Source organism: Mercenaria mercenaria, chromosome 16, assembly GCF_021730395.1.
Source record: "Mercenaria mercenaria strain notata chromosome 16, MADL_Memer_1, whole genome shotgun sequence".
In the NCBI taxonomy this organism is placed as follows: Eukaryota; Metazoa; Mollusca; class Bivalvia; order Venerida; family Veneridae; genus Mercenaria; species Mercenaria mercenaria.
In genome coordinates this window covers 25371725-25389738 of record NC_069376.1, presented here as the reverse complement: position 1 = coordinate 25389738, position 18014 = coordinate 25371725, and the positions used below count along the sequence as shown (strand labels likewise).

At 34.7% G+C, this 18014-nt stretch overlaps 1 protein-coding gene across 7 annotated transcripts in view; it reads right to left on the bottom strand.

Annotated features, from left to right (window-relative positions):
- Positions 1-5407: 5407 nt before the first annotated feature.
- Positions 5408-18014, bottom strand: part of LOC123543854 (solute carrier organic anion transporter family member 5A1-like) — a 44642-nt gene continuing 32035 nt past the window's right edge. For 3 of the 7 annotated variants that reach the window (XM_053526420.1, XM_053526421.1, XM_053526426.1), the window contains 2 exons: positions 7933-16802; positions 5408-7722 (listed from right to left, as the gene is read on the bottom strand). In XM_053526420.1, the coding sequence (XP_053382395.1) occupies positions 16548-16802 (255 nt within the window). In that variant the 3' untranslated portion in view covers positions 5408-7722; positions 7933-16547. The remainder of the gene's footprint in view (positions 7723-7932; positions 16803-18014) is intronic. The other 4 variants (XM_053526424.1, XM_053526422.1, XM_053526423.1 and 1 more) reach the window with 4 other exon arrangements.

Below are 18014 nucleotides of genomic sequence, written 5' to 3'. Positions count from 1 at the left end.
AAAATCACATCATTATTATTCAAAACTGTCCACGTGTAAACGGAACAGAAAAGATAATAGCTACTTCTATAGATTTCTACTTCCTCGCACACAACAAACTTAGTGGTCATTGATCAAGTAATTCATTCTATAATTTAGTAGTATCTGTCCTAAATCTCGTGAATGTGACATCCGGGCATTCGCATTCTCCAAGCAGAGTTGTCGTTCCTCACCATACATGAATGCTAATGTAACCGGTGTGCAAGAGAGTGGGGCATTCGATGCGTGAATTTGTTACTTACAATGAGAGGGTCGCAATGGTGTTTGTTTTCACATATTGATCATGCATTCGAAGGTAACGACGTCTAACCTTTGTGAACAAATAATTAAAGATGTTTGGCATGTTTCAACAACGCCACTTTTCTATCCTCGGGTATAGTAATCCGTGGGGCGCGTTTAACCGGAGAGTCGCCTCTATTAGGAAAGAATAATTTTAACGTCATAGGTTATTTCTAAGGCCACGGAGTTTGATTGACCAACTTGTAATGACAAGAGTTTCCGAGATCAATTGCTCAGTCAAATGTGACTGACCACTTCTAAGTTTGTTTTGGGTTTACCGCCATTTTTCAACAGCATTTCAGTCATGTAACGGCGGGCAGTTAACCTAACCAAAGTTCCTGGATTCTGTACCAGTACAAACCTGTTCTCTGCAAGTAACTGCCAACTTCCCCACAGGAATCAGAGGTGGAGGACTAATGATTTCAGACACAATGTCGTTTATCAAATAGTCACAGAGAACATATGCCCCGCCCGAGGATCGAACTCGCCACCCCGCGATCCGTAGACCGATGCTCTACCTACTGAGCTAAGCGGGCGGGTTACCAATTCCAAGAGAAGGAACAAAACAGAAAAGGTAAAAAAAAACAAAAGCAAAAGTCAGAAAAAGGAAAAGAAAAATCATGTGGACAATTTGAGAAGGAATTCTCCCAATTCAGATTTGAATTTTAAGAGCGATTCAATGGATTTTGTGATATAATAGATAAAAAGCACATTAAACTAGACCAGTTACGGGGACAAATAAAGGAATTTACCCACGGGGTCTCAAACGAGAAAAGAAATATATCAGGCTAACTGCGAAAACATTTACATAATGTAGTTTATTTCAAAAAAAAATAGACCGTGAAAGTTGGAGGTATAACAACATTTTTGCTACTCCTGAAAACCACTGTTCTCATAAAAACACTAATTTCCTTATTCCAGATGTCTCAAAATATTATTACGGATATAAGGACAGCTGTCTATCAGTTTTAGTTGCTTTGAATAAAACCTTATGCCGTGTGATTCATATGTAAGTTTTTTATAGTCGCCACCGGTAACCTATATAGGCGACTCCTTTAGAAGACCGTAATGTTAGTTGGGGGATAGTACAAGATACAGAAGACACAGCTCCAATTCCAGAAGCTTCCCTGGTTCTTTAGCGGGCAAGATGAAGAACATACATACACTGGACTCTTACCCTAATGTTAGTAATATTTTAGTTGGAGGAGCTGTGGCTCGAACTCTAGGCCTCTGGTTTCGTAGTCAAATATCCCGTGTTCCATTTCTTGTCGTTTATATAAAGCGCAAGTTTTGTATGTGTCCGCGCAAGTCATTTGTTTTTGATGATGGGTTTAATATCACAGTGAAAAAAAAAATATAGGTCATACGGTGTCTTTCTAGCTTTTCATGGCGGAGGTAAAACACTGAGGGCTCTCTGGGCGTTATTTCAAATCCAGGTAGGCACCTGGGCAGAACCACCGACCTTCCTTCATATAATTGGATGGCTTCCTCTTGAATAAGAAAGAATTCTACAAATATGAAAGAATTCTAAACACCTGAGGTTTTGAACCAATATCGGTGAGGGGCAAGTTATTCAAAGTCAGCGTCCTGAGGAAGTCTAGTAAACAAATCACATTTGCTCTTCAAACTTTCAGGCGCGGTATATTTTTATTTCGTCATGTGAACCAACAAAACACAAAATTTGTATCATAATTAAATCCGTTTGAACTCATTGGCATGGCTTTATCTATATCATATTTGGAAAAGGAAAGACGTGAAGATTGAAAATTTTACAACCAATTATATTACCATGCTACTGAGTCCCCGATTTTGAAAAATAAAATGTAACGATTTTGAAGTTTTCCGTCATATACAAATATATAATACTGACAACAACAGTTAGTGAAAGATACTTAAAATTGAAAAAATCACTAATGACTTTTATAAGTCAAATGAAAGGATATACTGCTGCGCCCTCGTGAAATTATTTCGCAAGCGCTAAAACATGGTATTTCTTTATCTATTTATAATACATCAGACGACACCGTAACACTACTACAGTCATTTAATTCACTGTGCGATGATTTATCTTACTATAGATAGGCAACAATTTAAAAGGATCATTTTCCATAGTATTTTACATAATTAATACATTTAGTAATGTTTTTTTTTTATGACACAGGTGTCATTTCCTTTTTAGTGTCAACTTAACACAGAAAACAACTTAATGCAAAATACAAGTATCATATCTTATACAAGTAAAACATTTTTAAGGAAGATTTAAAATTCGTTCTTGATCTCTTGATCTACCAAAATATTTTCACAAAGCAACATAGAAACTAACTATTCACGATAGGGTTATGTTTTTTTTCCTTTCACTTTTCACACTTTTCTCTGTACCATATTTTTTCGTTTTTGAAAATGTTATATATCTTCAGAATTGAATTTTAGTCATATAATAATAAGAAAAAATGATGATGGTGATGATGATGATAATGATGATGATGATGATAGTAAATTCTTTATTTAGAGAGAGTAAAACTAAAGTACAAAGAGGTCCTCTTATAAATAAATAAAAAAACAAACAAAACAAAACAAAAAAAAACAAAAAAACAAACATTTTCACTTACCAACCACTGGATACTTGAAAGCAGACTTGTAAATAGAAAATATATTCTGAAAAATATAATATGGGTTTACTGGGAGTTTTTAGCTCGACTGTTCGAAGAATGGGTAGTTATTGCACTTGCCTATTTGTCGGCGTCTGCGTCCAGATTGGATTTATTCTTTGTATGTAAGCTGGTATCTCAATAACCACTTGTGGAAATGGATTGAAACTTCACACACTTATTCACTGTGATAAACTGACTTGTACTGCACAGGTTCCATAACTCAAGGTTGCATTTTTTTTTACTGTCATGCAATTTTTGATGAACGATTACTAATTCTATATCCGAGATCATTTACTGTTTTTTTTTCATATCCATATACCAAGGTTTCGTCTTTTGACGGAAAAATTGCGTAAATTCAGTTATCAATATGTTAAGCACCTTTGGTACTAAGGCTGCACCTTTGGTACAAAGGCTTTCTTCCAGACATACCACGGAGCTAGTATACTACCTTTATGGTAGATAGTACATTTGTCATCTAAGTGTATTATTTGTCTTTTTTTTTGTTGAGGACACAGTTACAGGTCATATGGCGACTTTCCAACACTTTTTATGGTGGCGGAAGACCCAGGTGCCCCTCCGTGCTTTATTTCATCACGGGCCGCGGGGCGGGTCCCTGGGTAGAACCACCGACTCATATGTTACTTTGTTTTTATAGTTGCCACCGGTAACCTTTATGGGCAACTCCTTTAGGAGACCGTAATGTTAGTTGGAGGATAGTACAAGATACAGAAGACGCTCAAATCCCAGAAGCTTCCCTGGTTCTTTAGCGGCTAGGTGAAGAACATCCATTCACGGGACTCTTACCCTAATGTTAATGATATTTTAGTTGGAGGAACTGTGGCTCGAACTCTAGACCTCTGGTTTCGTACTCAAATATCCCGTATTCCATTTCTTGTCGTTTATATAAAGCACAAGTTTTGTATGTGTCCGCGCAAGTCATGCGAATAAAGATACGCCCTGCACAATATTTCCGCACAGTAGATTCCTTTTGAAGGGTTTAATATCACAGTGAAAAAATATAGGTCATACGGCGTCTTTCTAGCTTTTCCTGGTGGAGGTAAAACACTGAGGGCTCTCTGGGCGTTATTTCAAATCCAGGTAGGCACATGGGCAGAACCACTGACCTTCCGTCATATAATTGAAAGGCTTCCTTTTGAATATGAAAGAATTCTACACACCTGAGGTTTAGAACCAATATCGGTGAGGGGCAAGTTATTCAAAGTCAACGTCCTGGGGAAGTCTAGTAAACAAAAAACATTTGCTCTTCTAACTTTGCGCGGTATATTTTTGTTTCGTCATGTGAACCAAAAAAACAAAATTTGTATCATAATTAAATCCGTTTGAACTCATTGGTTTGGCTGTCTATATTAGATTTGAAAAAGGAAAGACGTGAAGATTGAAAATTTTACAACCAATATATTACCATGCTACTGAGTCCCCGATTTTGAAAAAAAAAATGTAACGATTTTGAAGTTTTCCGTCATATACAGATATATAATAGTGACAACCACAGTTAGTGAAAGATACTTAAAATTGAAAAAAATCACTAATAACTTTTATAAGTCAAATGAAAGGATATACTGCTGCGCCCTCGTCAAATTATTTCGCAAGCGCTAAAACATGGTATTTCTTTATCTATTTATAATACAGCAGACGACACCGTAACACTACTACAGTCATTCAATCTATTATAGATAGGCAACAATTTAAAAGGATCATTTTCCAAAGTATTTTACATAATTAATACATTTAGTAATGTTTTTTTATGACACAGATGTCATTTCCTTTTAAGTGTCAACTTAACACAGAAAACAATTTAATGCAAAATACAAGTATCATATCTTATACAAGTAAAACATTTTTAAGGAAGATTTAAAATTCGTTCATTGATCTACCAAAATATTTTCACAAAGCAACATAGAAAATAACTATTCACGATAGGGTTATGTATTTTTTTTCTTTCACTTTTCGTGACACTTTTCTCTGTACCATATTTTTTCGTTTTTGAAAATGTTATATATCTTCAGAATTGAATTTTAGTCATATAATAATAATAATGATGATGATGATGGTGATGATGATAATGTCATCTATGTGTATTATTTGTCTTTTTTGTTGAGGACACAGTTATAGCTCATATGGCGACTTTCCAACTTTTTATGGTGGAGGAAGACCCAGGTGCCCCTCCATGCTTTATTTCATCACGGGCCGCGGGGCGGGTCCCTGGGTAGAACCACCGGCCTTCCGTAAGCCAGCTGGATGGCTTCCTCACATGAAGAATTCAACAACCCAATTGAGGCTCGAACCCACATCGGTGAGGGACAGGTGATTCGAAGTCAGCGACCTTAACCACTCGAGCACGGAGGCCTTTTATGTCCTGTAAGTGTTTTGAATGTTTTATTTTCATTTCAAGGAACAATATATAAACAACAAAGGAATGTCTTTTTGGTGTTTATTTTGATTCAACAAGTAACAACTTGCATCACATTTTAAATCAACATAGAATGTACTTTCATATTTCTCAAATCAACATAGAATGTACTTTCATATTTCTCAAATCAATGGGTAAATTTACTATCCAATTTCTAAGTACTTTAACAATACATTACAAACAAATTGTATATTCTCATATTGGCAGGGAAAATATATATATTTTTTTCTTCTAAGGCTGACTAGAAATACCAATATTAATATATTGTCCAATTTATTTGACCTGTCAAAAAATGGACCCAGCTTTTATTATATTCTGTTTGAGCCTATGTTTTGACAGGTCAATTAAATAGCACAATACTTATTTCAATTCATTGACAACAATGCTGGGAATATATTTACATTTGTGATAATTCAACAATGGCAAGAAAAGATCCTTAGCAAACAAATGTCAGTCTGTAAATTCTGTCAGTACTTGCTGTATTAAAGTAATACCGATTGAACCAAAGACCTTACAAATTCAGAAATTTTGAGACAGAAAATTTTGGGAGAGCTTTTGAAAGAAAAACATCTTATTTAACAAGAGCTGTCTCCATAGGATGACACATGCCCCCGATGGCACTTTGAATGAATAGTTATGGCCGATGTTAGAGTTTAGGACCTTTGACCTACGGACCTGGGTCTTGCGCGCGACACGTCGTCTTACTGTGCCACACATTCATGCGTAGTTATTTTAAAATCCATGCATGAATGACAAAGATATGGACCGGACATGCCCATCATTGCACTATCATGAAACATGACCTTTAACGTCTAAGTGTGACCTTGACTTCTGAGCTACGGACCTGGGTCTTGCGCGCGACACGTCGTCTTACTGTGGTACACATTCATGCCCAATAATTTTAAAATCCATGCCTGAATGACAAAGATATGGACCGGACACGCCCATCAATGCACTATCATGAAGTATGACCTTTAACGTCTAAGTGTGACCTTGACCTTTGAGCTACAGACCTGGGTCTTGCGCGCGACACGTCGTCTTACTGTGCCACATATTTATGTGTAGTTACTTGAAAATCCAACCATGGATGACAAAGATATGGACCGGACACGAAAATTGCGGACAGACGGTTCAAAAACTATATGCCTCCCTTCGGGGGCATAAAAAGCTGCTGACAGTGGTTTAAATCTTAAAATAACACCAAAAATTATGTCAATATAGGCAAATGAGTGATAAAAGAAATTATTTCCTACTAGAATAGAATATGGAGAAAACCTCTTTCAAACCCTTTTCAATTTGGCCAAGGCAGACAAATTCCCACTCCACTAATTTTTTTTCAAACAATCAAGTTTAAAGCTGATCTATCATTCTGCCTTAAAAAATGTTGTTTTTTTCTCAGTTTACACTGATATTCTTTTAAATCTTAAAAGTCTTTTTCTTTAACATTTTTTTGCACACACATATGTACCATGGTTCCCTTGTTTGTCTCAGGAATTTGATGAATCCAAGTACCATGGTTCCCTTGTTTGTCTCAGGAATTTGATGAATCCAAGTACCATGGTTCCCTTGTTTGTCTCAGGAATTTGATGAATCCAAGTACCATGGTTCCCTTGTTTGTCTCAGGAATTTGATGAATCCAAGTACCATGGTTCCCTTGTTTGTCTCAGGAATTTGATGAATCCAAGTACCATGGTTCCCTTGTTTGTCTCAGGAATTTGATGAATCCCTAATGGATGAGAATGTATTTAAAAGGAATTTTAATAGAGAGATTTTGTCTGCCTTAAGCAGGAATTTGTCAAGTAGGAGTTATATGCAACATTTTTTTCGGACTACAATTCAGATTGCCACTGCAGTTTTTACAATATTTTCTCTTTTTCAACATCATCCACAAAATACAGCTACAACAAAAATCTATTTAAATGCCACATACATTTTTGTTCATAAATGTATCAAAAATAGCAAGGATCCATTTAATCTGCAACGTATACTGTCCTGCCTGCATTTGTGAGAAAAAAAAACACACTTTTTTAAGTGTAATGCCTTTAAGGTCACACTTTGAATAAGTTACAAATCAAGCTACAATTTGCAAGGACAGTCCATTTTGTCAACTGCTTAAAAAAACAAATTTCAGTCTCTTATTTGGACCAGTAGAGAGTTTATTGGAATTTTCCACCTTTAAGCCTGTTCTCCACTACAGAACTGACAGCTTCCACTCATGAATTAGCTGTATGAGATGAATTACATTAAGCAAATTGTCTTCAGTCTATCATCACTAATGTAATGCCTTTGTAACATTATCTGATAATGTAATGCCTTTGTAACCTTGCTTGTCTAATAATGTAATGCCTTTGTAACCTTGCTTGTCTGATAATGTAATGCCTTTGTAACCTTGGCTGATAATGTAATGCCTTTGTACCCTTGTCTCATAATGTAATGCCTTTGTAACCTTGTCTCATAATGTAATGCCTCTGTAAATTGTCTCATAATGTAATGCCTTTGTAACCTTGTATCATAATGTAATGCCTCTGTAACCTTGTCTGATAATGTAATGCCTTTGTAACCTTGCATGTCTAATAATGTAATGCCTTTGTAACCTTGCTTGTATGATAATGTAATGCCTTTGTAACCTTATCTGATAATGTAATGCCTTTGTAACCTTTTCAGATAATGTAATGCCTTTGTAACCTTGTCTGATAATGTAATGCCTTTGATACCTTGTCTGTTAATGTAATGCTTTTGTAATCATGTCTGATAATGTAATGCCTTTGTAATCTTCTCAGATAATGTAATGCCTTTGTAACCTTGTCTGATAATGTAATGCCTTTGTAACATTGTCTGATAATGTAATGCCTTCGTAACCATGTCTGATAATGTAATGCCTTTGTAATCTTGTCTGATAATGTCATGCCTTTGTAACCTTTTCAGATAATGTAATGCCTTCGTAACATTGTTGATAATGTAATTCCTTTTGTAACCTTTTCAGATAATGTAATGCCTTTGTAACCTTGTCTGATAATGTAATGCCTTTGTAACCTTGTCTGATAATGTAATGCCTTTGTAATCTTGTCTGATAATGTAATGCCTTTGTAACATTGTCTGATAATGTAATGCCTTTGTAACCTTGTCTGATAATGTAATGCCTTTGTAACCTTTTCTGATAATGTAATGCCTTTGTAACCTTGTCTGATAATGTAATGTCTTTGTAACCTTTTTCAGATAGTGCAATGCCCCTCTAACATTGTCTGAAACTTCTCTCTCGGTAAACAATGATCATCAGAGAAATTCAATTCAATCACCAGCTGAAGACTCTATGTAACTTACATGGAAAGAATGTTTGAACAGCCCCTACTAAGACAGTTATTTCATGTGAAATGAGTTTGTTTTAAACTTCATCTGAGCAAATGGTGTTGTTTTTAGAGGGGATTTATGCAAATATTTTTTTAGTGATTTTTTTCTAAAGTAGTTAAGCTTTTAGCATTGAGCAGTTTACTTAACTAGGTTTCTGGACCTAATGCCTGGGACGACGTGTTCTTCACATGTAACTGACAATGTCCATATAAATGTAAGCAGTGGAGAACGAATTCAGACAAATTGTCTCCCATCATAGCATCATTGAGAACATTAGCCTAACGTCCGGAGAATTAAAATTGAGACTTTTAACATTGTCTTGTGCTCTTCCAATGTGATCATTAGGCCAGTATATGCCTGATTTACAGTTTTATCTACCAGCTTTTTCTGTTAACAAAACTATACAATTTAACAGGAAAATGGTTTGTGAACCTAGTACACAGTAAATATGCAAATCAGAGTATGGTTCTTAGAAATATAAAGCGAAATGTAGTCAGAACACAGAAACCAGTTTAAACCTTTGACCTCTAAAAGTTACCTTGAACGTAGAGTTAAGGATCTCAGTTCTGCACCTGACACACTGTCTAGTTCGTGTCGACAACTGAACAAAGTTATTTTGGAATCTAACCAAGCATGGCAAAGTTCTAAGTCAGACAGGATGTACACAGACAGACATATGGACAAGGGTAACGCTACATGCCCTCCATTTTTTAATGGTGTGTGGAATAATTTAAGCTAAGACTTGCAAAAAAAAATCTATCTAGTTCTGTTATATTTCTGCTCAATGATTATGAGATCCGCTTTTTAACAACCAATCTATTCGGACATATATCACACAACTTCTAGTTTACATACATGTGTGAGGTCAGATACATGTTTTACTATTAGTGAAAGATTTTGGGTTAATGCTTTAAATATGTTTTTGACGCAAGCATAATCAATAGAAAACATTAGAGCTAAATACAGAAATATGCAAAGGCATATAAACATACACACACACAAGCAAGTATTTTTCCACTCATGTGAATGAACTGATTTACACAATCAACAGGTTCAAAGACATACGAACTTAAGAAGCCGGTACAATTACATATAAAAGGTATTTTATATAAACTTAAGAAGCTGGTACAATTACATATAAAAGGTATTTTATATAAACTTAAGAAGCTGGTACAATTACATATAAAAGGTATTTTATATAAACTCACTTGGCCAATTAGCATTTATCTTATCAAAGCCAAAATATGGTATTCTTTGAATTAACAGGCAAAGACCACCTGGAAAAGTCTTCTTTGAAAAATTGTTTCAGAACGATATTTAAAATTCCAAGTCAGAAAACTGCAAAATTCCTTTAATAGTCAACATTATATAATCTCCCTTTAATACTCAACAAAAACACTTATTATTTCCCTTTAATACTCAACAAAAACACTTTTATTACTTCCCTTTTAAATTAATACTCTGCAAATGCAGTAATTTCAACAACTTTCGAAGTAATGTCAGTGAATGACATACGCGGTAAAACAAAATGAGTTCTATAACAAATGGCAAGATACATGTATCTAAAATGTACAAAAACAATGAATAAGAAAAAAATGATTCAGCACACAAAAATGTATTAGACTAGAACAATATATGAATCAATTTATACAACAATGATTTCAAAAAACAAACACAACGAAAACTAGGCTTCAAACTGGTACATAAAAGAAAATACAAAATCAAAAATGGAATACAGGTATATTACTTAGGCCTAAGAAAATTAAGTATGGAGGCCTCCAAACATTTAACACATGTTATTTCCTTAAACCTACTGAGTGATTTGATGATTGTGCATTTAAAAGTTTTTCAACAGTATTCAAGATGTTAATGCTGCCATATATACAGTTCCTGGATTCTGTACCAGTACCGCTGAACAGTATGCTACTTACTAACAACTTCCCCCTCAAAAATAAAAAATATGGCAACTTTACAGCTTTTCATGGTGGTGGAGGAAGTTCCAAAGTGCTCATCTGAACATTATTTCTGGCTCCGGTGGGTACTTGGGTACGACCACTGACCTTCCGCAAGGCCAGCTGGATGCCTTCCTCACATGAAAGCACACTACACTCCAAGCAAGGTTTCAAACCCACAGCTTGAGTGGCAAGTGAATCGAAGCCAGCGACCTTAACCACTCAGCCACAGAGGCCACTTTAGACATACTGTTTTCTGTTAGACTGTTAAATGTTTGCTTCAAACAGTGATAAAACTTAAATATGACCTACCTATTCTAAAATCTATGCGCTCTTCAGATGACATCTTAAAACTTTTGCAAATGATAAAGACACCAATTTATTTCCAATTCAAACTAATAAAATTCCATGATTTAGTTTTGAGTTCTTATGCGCAAAAATATATCACGAAGGCCGTAGGCCTGAGTGATATATTGTTTCGCATAAGAACGAAAAACTCGGGTTATTCTATGATAAATCACACTTGGGAACTTATTATTTCAATTCTAACATGACATATTAGTATCAATAGTTTTAGAAAAAAGTGTTAACTACTTTTTACGACAGCGCTACACTCCTGGATCGGATGACGTCATTGCACGCGAGTGGTATATTGCAGAATAACACGAGATAGATTTTGCTCTACATGTATGTAGGTTATTTGCTGGTCGTGTTAGAATAATGTTTAAAACCTTTACATCTCGCCCGTGCAGCTCATTTTATGCAACAGCACTTACGTAGTCATCTTAACTAAAGACTGCTCTATAAAGCCATGTTTCCACAGAATATCAAAATTTGATTGTTCATTTAAACAGCTGAACTGAGTTAAATAACAGTTGCGTATGCATGACAAATGATATATAATAAATGAGCCACGCCATGAGAAAACCAACATAGTGCCTTTGCTACAAGCATGGATCCAGACCAGCCTGCACGGCTTTGAAAGCGACCAGCACGGATCCAGACCAGCCTGCACGGATTTGAAAGCAAACAGCATGGATCCTGACCAGCCTGCACGGCTTTGAAAGCGACCAGCACGGATCCAGACCAGCCTGCACGGATTTGAAAGCAAACAGCATGGATCCTGACCAGACTGCGCCAATGTACTATACTGGTTTTCTCATGCCACAGATCAAATAATAAAATGAAACAAAAATGTGTGAAAACAATTTATATACAACTGGGTATCGGTATAAATTTTATCTATATTATCTATATCACATTTATAAATTCTGGTTAACAAAACAGGTTTAAATATGATAATTTTCCATAAAAAAACTTAATAAATTGCATTGATTTGGGGTAAATGAATATCTTTCAACAATATTACCTGTATTTAAAATGTTTTGATAATGGATTTAACAATACTAATAAATCAAAAATGCCTTATAACATAAATACATATATATACAAATTAACTATGGCAAGAAATAGCAATTAAAATTGGTATATGTCTTTCAATAGCCAATTACTGCATTTCTCTTCTGCAATTCAAACTAATACTGCCTTGATTAATTTCTCAACAACATTCAGTTTAGATAACTCCACTCAACACAGTCATATTAACCCTTACCCTGTTAAATTTCTATAATGAACTTGTCCATCTTTTAATTTGGGCAGTACCATTAACTGTTAAAAAGGATGCTTACTAAAAAGATACTGACTGAATGGCAAACAGTGCAGACCATGATCATTCATTTTCATATCTTACTGTGAACAGGTTTTTTTCTTTAGAGATCTGTTTGCTGGTGTTTTTGGTTGGTTTCTGGGGAGTACATTTTTGCTCTTGAAAGGTATAAAAAAAGAAAGAAAAACAAACGATGTACATCGTTTTTCAAGATACATAATATACAAACATGAAGGAATAAATTTATAAAAGCCTAATTTTGATTTGTAATTGTTATATCTGAACTGTAAAAAACACAAACTCATTTCTGATGTAACAATGTAATCTTCTACCTGAACTTGTTTAACAATTGCTAAATAGATGAGAGACAGTTTAAGCTAAATTTATTTTTAGATCTTTCAAATAACAGATTTAATCTTGTTTTTGTTTCTGTTGGGTTTAATGTCACATCAACACAATTATAGGTCATATGGTGACTTTCCAGCTTGGACCCCAGATGCCCCTCCACACATTATTTCATTACAGGCAGGCACCAGGCTACCAACTTTTCATAAGCTAGAATTCTAACATGAACACCATATAAAATCTTGTATTATTTCTTTGCTTTAGTATTTGTAAAAGGCATTGACCTCCAGATTTGGCTAAAAAGTTTCTTTCAAACTTAAGTTTGGTCATATTATAAACATTAGAATATGAATTTTTGTTTCTAAAATATTTTAAAAATTCCAAATCAAGAAAAAAAGATGACCGTGTCAGGAATCGAACCCCTGACTGCCATGGCAATAAAGACATTTTCCTATCGTCCTAACAAATAGCAATATAGCTGAAGTAATGACTTCAAAATATATATATTTACAATTGAGATGTGATTTTCATCGTAAAAAGTAGTAAAAACAGCAGATTCTCATGTGTGTTCTGTAACATAAAATTTGTCATGCAGTAATTAAGTTTTAAAGCCTTTAGCATTTACTTCAAGATATCTAAATATATTATTTTTTTGTTGTTGTAGATCTGGAGGCCAGTCGCTTTAAGTTCATGGATATTTTTTTTAATGAGAGAAAAAATAACCTTGACAATTTTCTAAATAATGTCATTTCTAATGAAAACAAATATTCATATCCCTAAAGATTAAATCATAGTCGAGGCATGAATTTAGACATTGGCAATTGTAGCAATAAAGCCTGTACATCCTGTTCCTACCTCTGCACAATCCACAGAGATTGGCTGGTGTCAGAGCCACTTATACAGTGATGGCAACAACCTATCCCCATGACCTCTGCACAATCCACAGAGATTGGCTGGTGTCAGAGCCACTTATACAGTGATGGCAACAACCTATCCCCATGATTTCTGCAGATGTTGGAACAAAAAACTGACACGCCTTAATGCTATTCTATATAAAGTTAAATAAAATGAATATTTTGTTCTTAAGTACTCATTTCCTCTCAAACTTGTTTCAATAATATTATGTGTTGTAAGGGATAGAAATATGTATGTGTTTTACCATGCAACCAGGACATTTAATTACCTGTTTAGCCTTTTCCCTACTGTCAAAACACTCATTGAAAATGACAAAAACAGCAGTTTTTAATGTCATACTGATGCAAGGTAGAAAATCTTTTTCCCTGAAAAAGTTCTTCAAGCAATGCAACTCAGTATATCAAACTAATTTCTATTCTGTATATGAACCATGTCATGAGAAAACCAACATGGTGGGATTGCAACCAGCATAGATTCAGACAAGCCTGCGCATCTGCGCAGTCTGGTCAGGATCCATGCTGGTCGCTAATGGTTTCTCTAATTGCTATAGGCTTCAAAAGCGAACAGCATAGATCCTGACCAGACTGCGCAAATTGCGCAGGCTGATCAGGATCCATGTTGGTCGCAAACCCAAAATGTTGGTTTTCTCATGGCATGGCTCAAAGTCTTAAATTTTAGTCATATACATATATAAATCTCTCATGAAATATTTCACACTTTAGCTCTGTTTCTCCTTCAGATTGTATAATAATTTCTCCTTACTTTACAAAATATCATTCATGTACACACTTACCCTTGGAAATAAGGGTACAAGGATTCTAAATGATATGCGGTTTTTGAATATATGAATATCATAATTAAAATGTGATGGTGGGATTATCTTATAAAACATGAAGCAAATATTTTCAATTGTATGCCAATATGCCCCAATACTCATCTTCCCAAATGTTGATAAATTTTGTACAGAAAGAAGTTCTTGTATTTAATTAACAAAATCCTAACTATAAGCCGCACAATGATGGCTATGAGGTAGCTGAAAAAGAGAGAGCTTTCTTTGTCATTTAAGACAATGTATGTATGTTGTATATGGCATTAGAACACTATATTTTATCTATACAGGAAAGAGAACACTATATTGTACTGGCATTGGTACACTAAATTGTACCTACATAGCCATCAGAACACAATAATATACAGGCATTAGAACATTATTTAGTTCCAATTTAGGCATCAGAACCCTATATTTACCAGTCTGACATAATGCAAAGAATAATCAGACATTATCGCATTTGTGTTATACATTGCCGTAGGTTAAGCTACATTTAGGAAGGTTAGCATCATATTGTATCTATACCAGCATTGATACACTAAATTGTACGTACACAGCCATCAGAACACTATATTGCATCTGTAAAGGCATTAGAACACAATTTTCTTCCAATATAGGCATCAGACCACTATATTTACAAGCCTGACATAATGCTACATTTAGGAAGGTTAGCATCGAGCATATTTTCCACAAATGAAAACAAATGAGGGGACAATATGAACAGGTAACATAATATTATAGAAAATTATCACACAAAATTTCAACAGCATATTGGTTTAAAAAGGACAATATATATCTTGTATGTACACATGTACAGTTTACAAATCTAAGTAAAGCAAAGTGGTCCTTTTATTATATTTGGAAGGATTTGAATGGATATGGATTAATTAATATCATGAAATGGATTTAGAGAGGAAAAACTATAAAAAAAAAAAAAGAAATGAAAAAACTCTATAAAAATAACCTAATACTCTAACTAAAATGTTGTTAAAATTTAAAAAAAGCAACTCAAAACTATGTTTAGCCAAATATAAACCATTTCCTGCAGGAATTTCAAAGGAACTTTTATAACTACAACTTACAGAATTACATCAACTTCTGAGCTGACTAATTTCTTTAAGCCTTAAATTAACATTCTGACTGCGATTCCGTCACTTAATGGAGTTTATGTTGCCTATTTACTGTTACGTGGCAACTATCAAATATACTAGGCCCTAAATACTGTTAAAATAGGGTTTTTTGCACTTTAAAAATTGTTTTAAAGATAGATGCCTAAATATTGAGTGACATTATAATTATTGTTTTGTATCATTTCAAATAACATTGACACAGTTTAGTAATACGGCAAATGTTCAGCTTTAAATAAAGTGAAAGACCCTCATTGAAATTATTTCACTCTCTGGCAAGCATCTGGGTAAAACTGCATCCTTTCAACAAGCTATTTGGACAAACACCTGGGTAGAACCACGGGCCTTCCATAAGCCTGTTGGGTAAATACACAGAGTATCAAACAGGTAACTAGAACATAAAACATTATAATAAACAAAGATAATTCAACAAGAACAGAACAGAATAGAACAGTTCTGTTCTGTTCTTGTATAACACAGAACTAAACCTAATAACTACAAGAACTGTGAGTGGCAAATGAGTTTCATATATATTATGTATCACACAATATCATATATAAGTATCTTTATATACACTATAAAAGAGACATCACAAGTTTTCAGGCAAAACAAATACAAAAATCTACATCACATGTTCATTTGGACATTTCCATATAGATTTGGGCTAAAACACAAAATAACATTTTTCAAAGTAAATGATTTTTGTGGTACAACTCTGGTTTTTGAAAATACAAATTCAAATATTTCAAAATGACAAATCTGGTAGACTAACATCTATTTACTTTTTCTCTACTGGAAGTTTTTTTTCTTCATTTCTTCATTTTATCTTCCCAAAAAGTTTCAAATATCCTTCTTACAAATTTATATGAAATAAACTTCTAATTTTATTAACTATTGCAAAACATTAAAATTATTCTTGAATATTTTTTCTGGAACAAAACCCAGCCTGGACAAATTCTACAAATTCACAGTTTAGATTCCCTGGTTTTGTCTCTCTTTAACTGACTAGCATCCTCTGAGACACCTGTTCTTCCATCAAAGTCAAAGTCGTCTGGTTCCAAATCTGTGTTATGTGGAAGTCTGCACTCTACTTCTTCTGCATCTGAGTCATCAGACGCTTGATCACTGCTGGCAGAGTGACTTCCCTTGCATTTAGAAACTGGCTTACTGGTCAGATCCAGTTTGTTTATGGATACCACTGAGTTCATCATTTCACCAACCTGAAGAAGTTAACAGTAAATACTGGAATATTTATGTATTATTTCATGTCTCTCATTTCAGTTTTAGCATCACAAATGTTATACTACTTTACCATTTTCTTATTTCGATCACTAACACTATAGGAAACAAGAGGGTCATGATGACCCTGGATCGCTCACCAGAGTAATATGTTTCAAATGTCAAACTCAATGATGATTTTTAGAAAATTTTCCAATGTACAATCAAGTAACCCCTAGGGCGGGGCCAATTTTACCCAGGGGGTCATGATTTGAACAAAGTTTGTAGAAGTCGACTAGGCAATGTTACATATCGAATATCTAAGATCTAGGCCTTCTGGTTTATTTTAAGCAAATTTATGAAGATTTCCCTATGTACAATATAGTAACCCCTGGGGCTGGGTCAATTTGACCCTGGGGGGTCAAGATTTGAACAAATTTTGTAGAGGTCCACTAGGCAATGCTACATGTCGAATATCTAAGCTCTAGGTCTTCTGGTTTATTTTTAGAAAATATTGAAGATTTTTCTATGTACAATCAAGTAACCCCATGGGGCGGGGCCAATTTGACCCCGGGGGTCATGATTTGAATAAATGTTGTAGAGGTCCACTAGGCAATGCTACATGTGAAATATCTAAGCTCTAGGCCTTCTGGTTTATTTTAAGAAAATATTTGAAGATTTTCATATGTAAAATAAAGCGACCCCTATGGTGGGGTCAATTTTGACCCCGGGGGTAATGATTTGATCAATTTTAGTAGAGGTCCACTAGGCAATGTTACATGTCAAATATCTAAGCTCTAGGTCTTCTGCTTTTTGAGAAGAAGATTTTTTAAAGTTTTCCTATGTAAAATCAAGTGACCCCTGGGGCGGGGTCAATTTTGACCCCGGGGGTCTGATTTGAACAAATTTTGTAGAGGTCAACTAGGCAATGCTACATGTGAAATATCTAAAACCTAGGCCTTCTGCTTTATTTTTAGAAAATTTTTGAAGATTTTCCTATGTAAAATCAAGTGACCCCTGGGGCGGGGTCAATTTTGACCCCGGGGTCATGATTTGAACAATATTAGTAGAGGTCCATTAGGCAATGCTACATGTCAAATATCTAAGGTCTAGGGCTTCTGGTTTTTGAGAAGAAGATTTTTTAAGATTTTTCTTTGTAAAATCAAGTGACCCCTGGGGCGGGGTCAATTTTGACCCCGGGGTCATGATTTGAA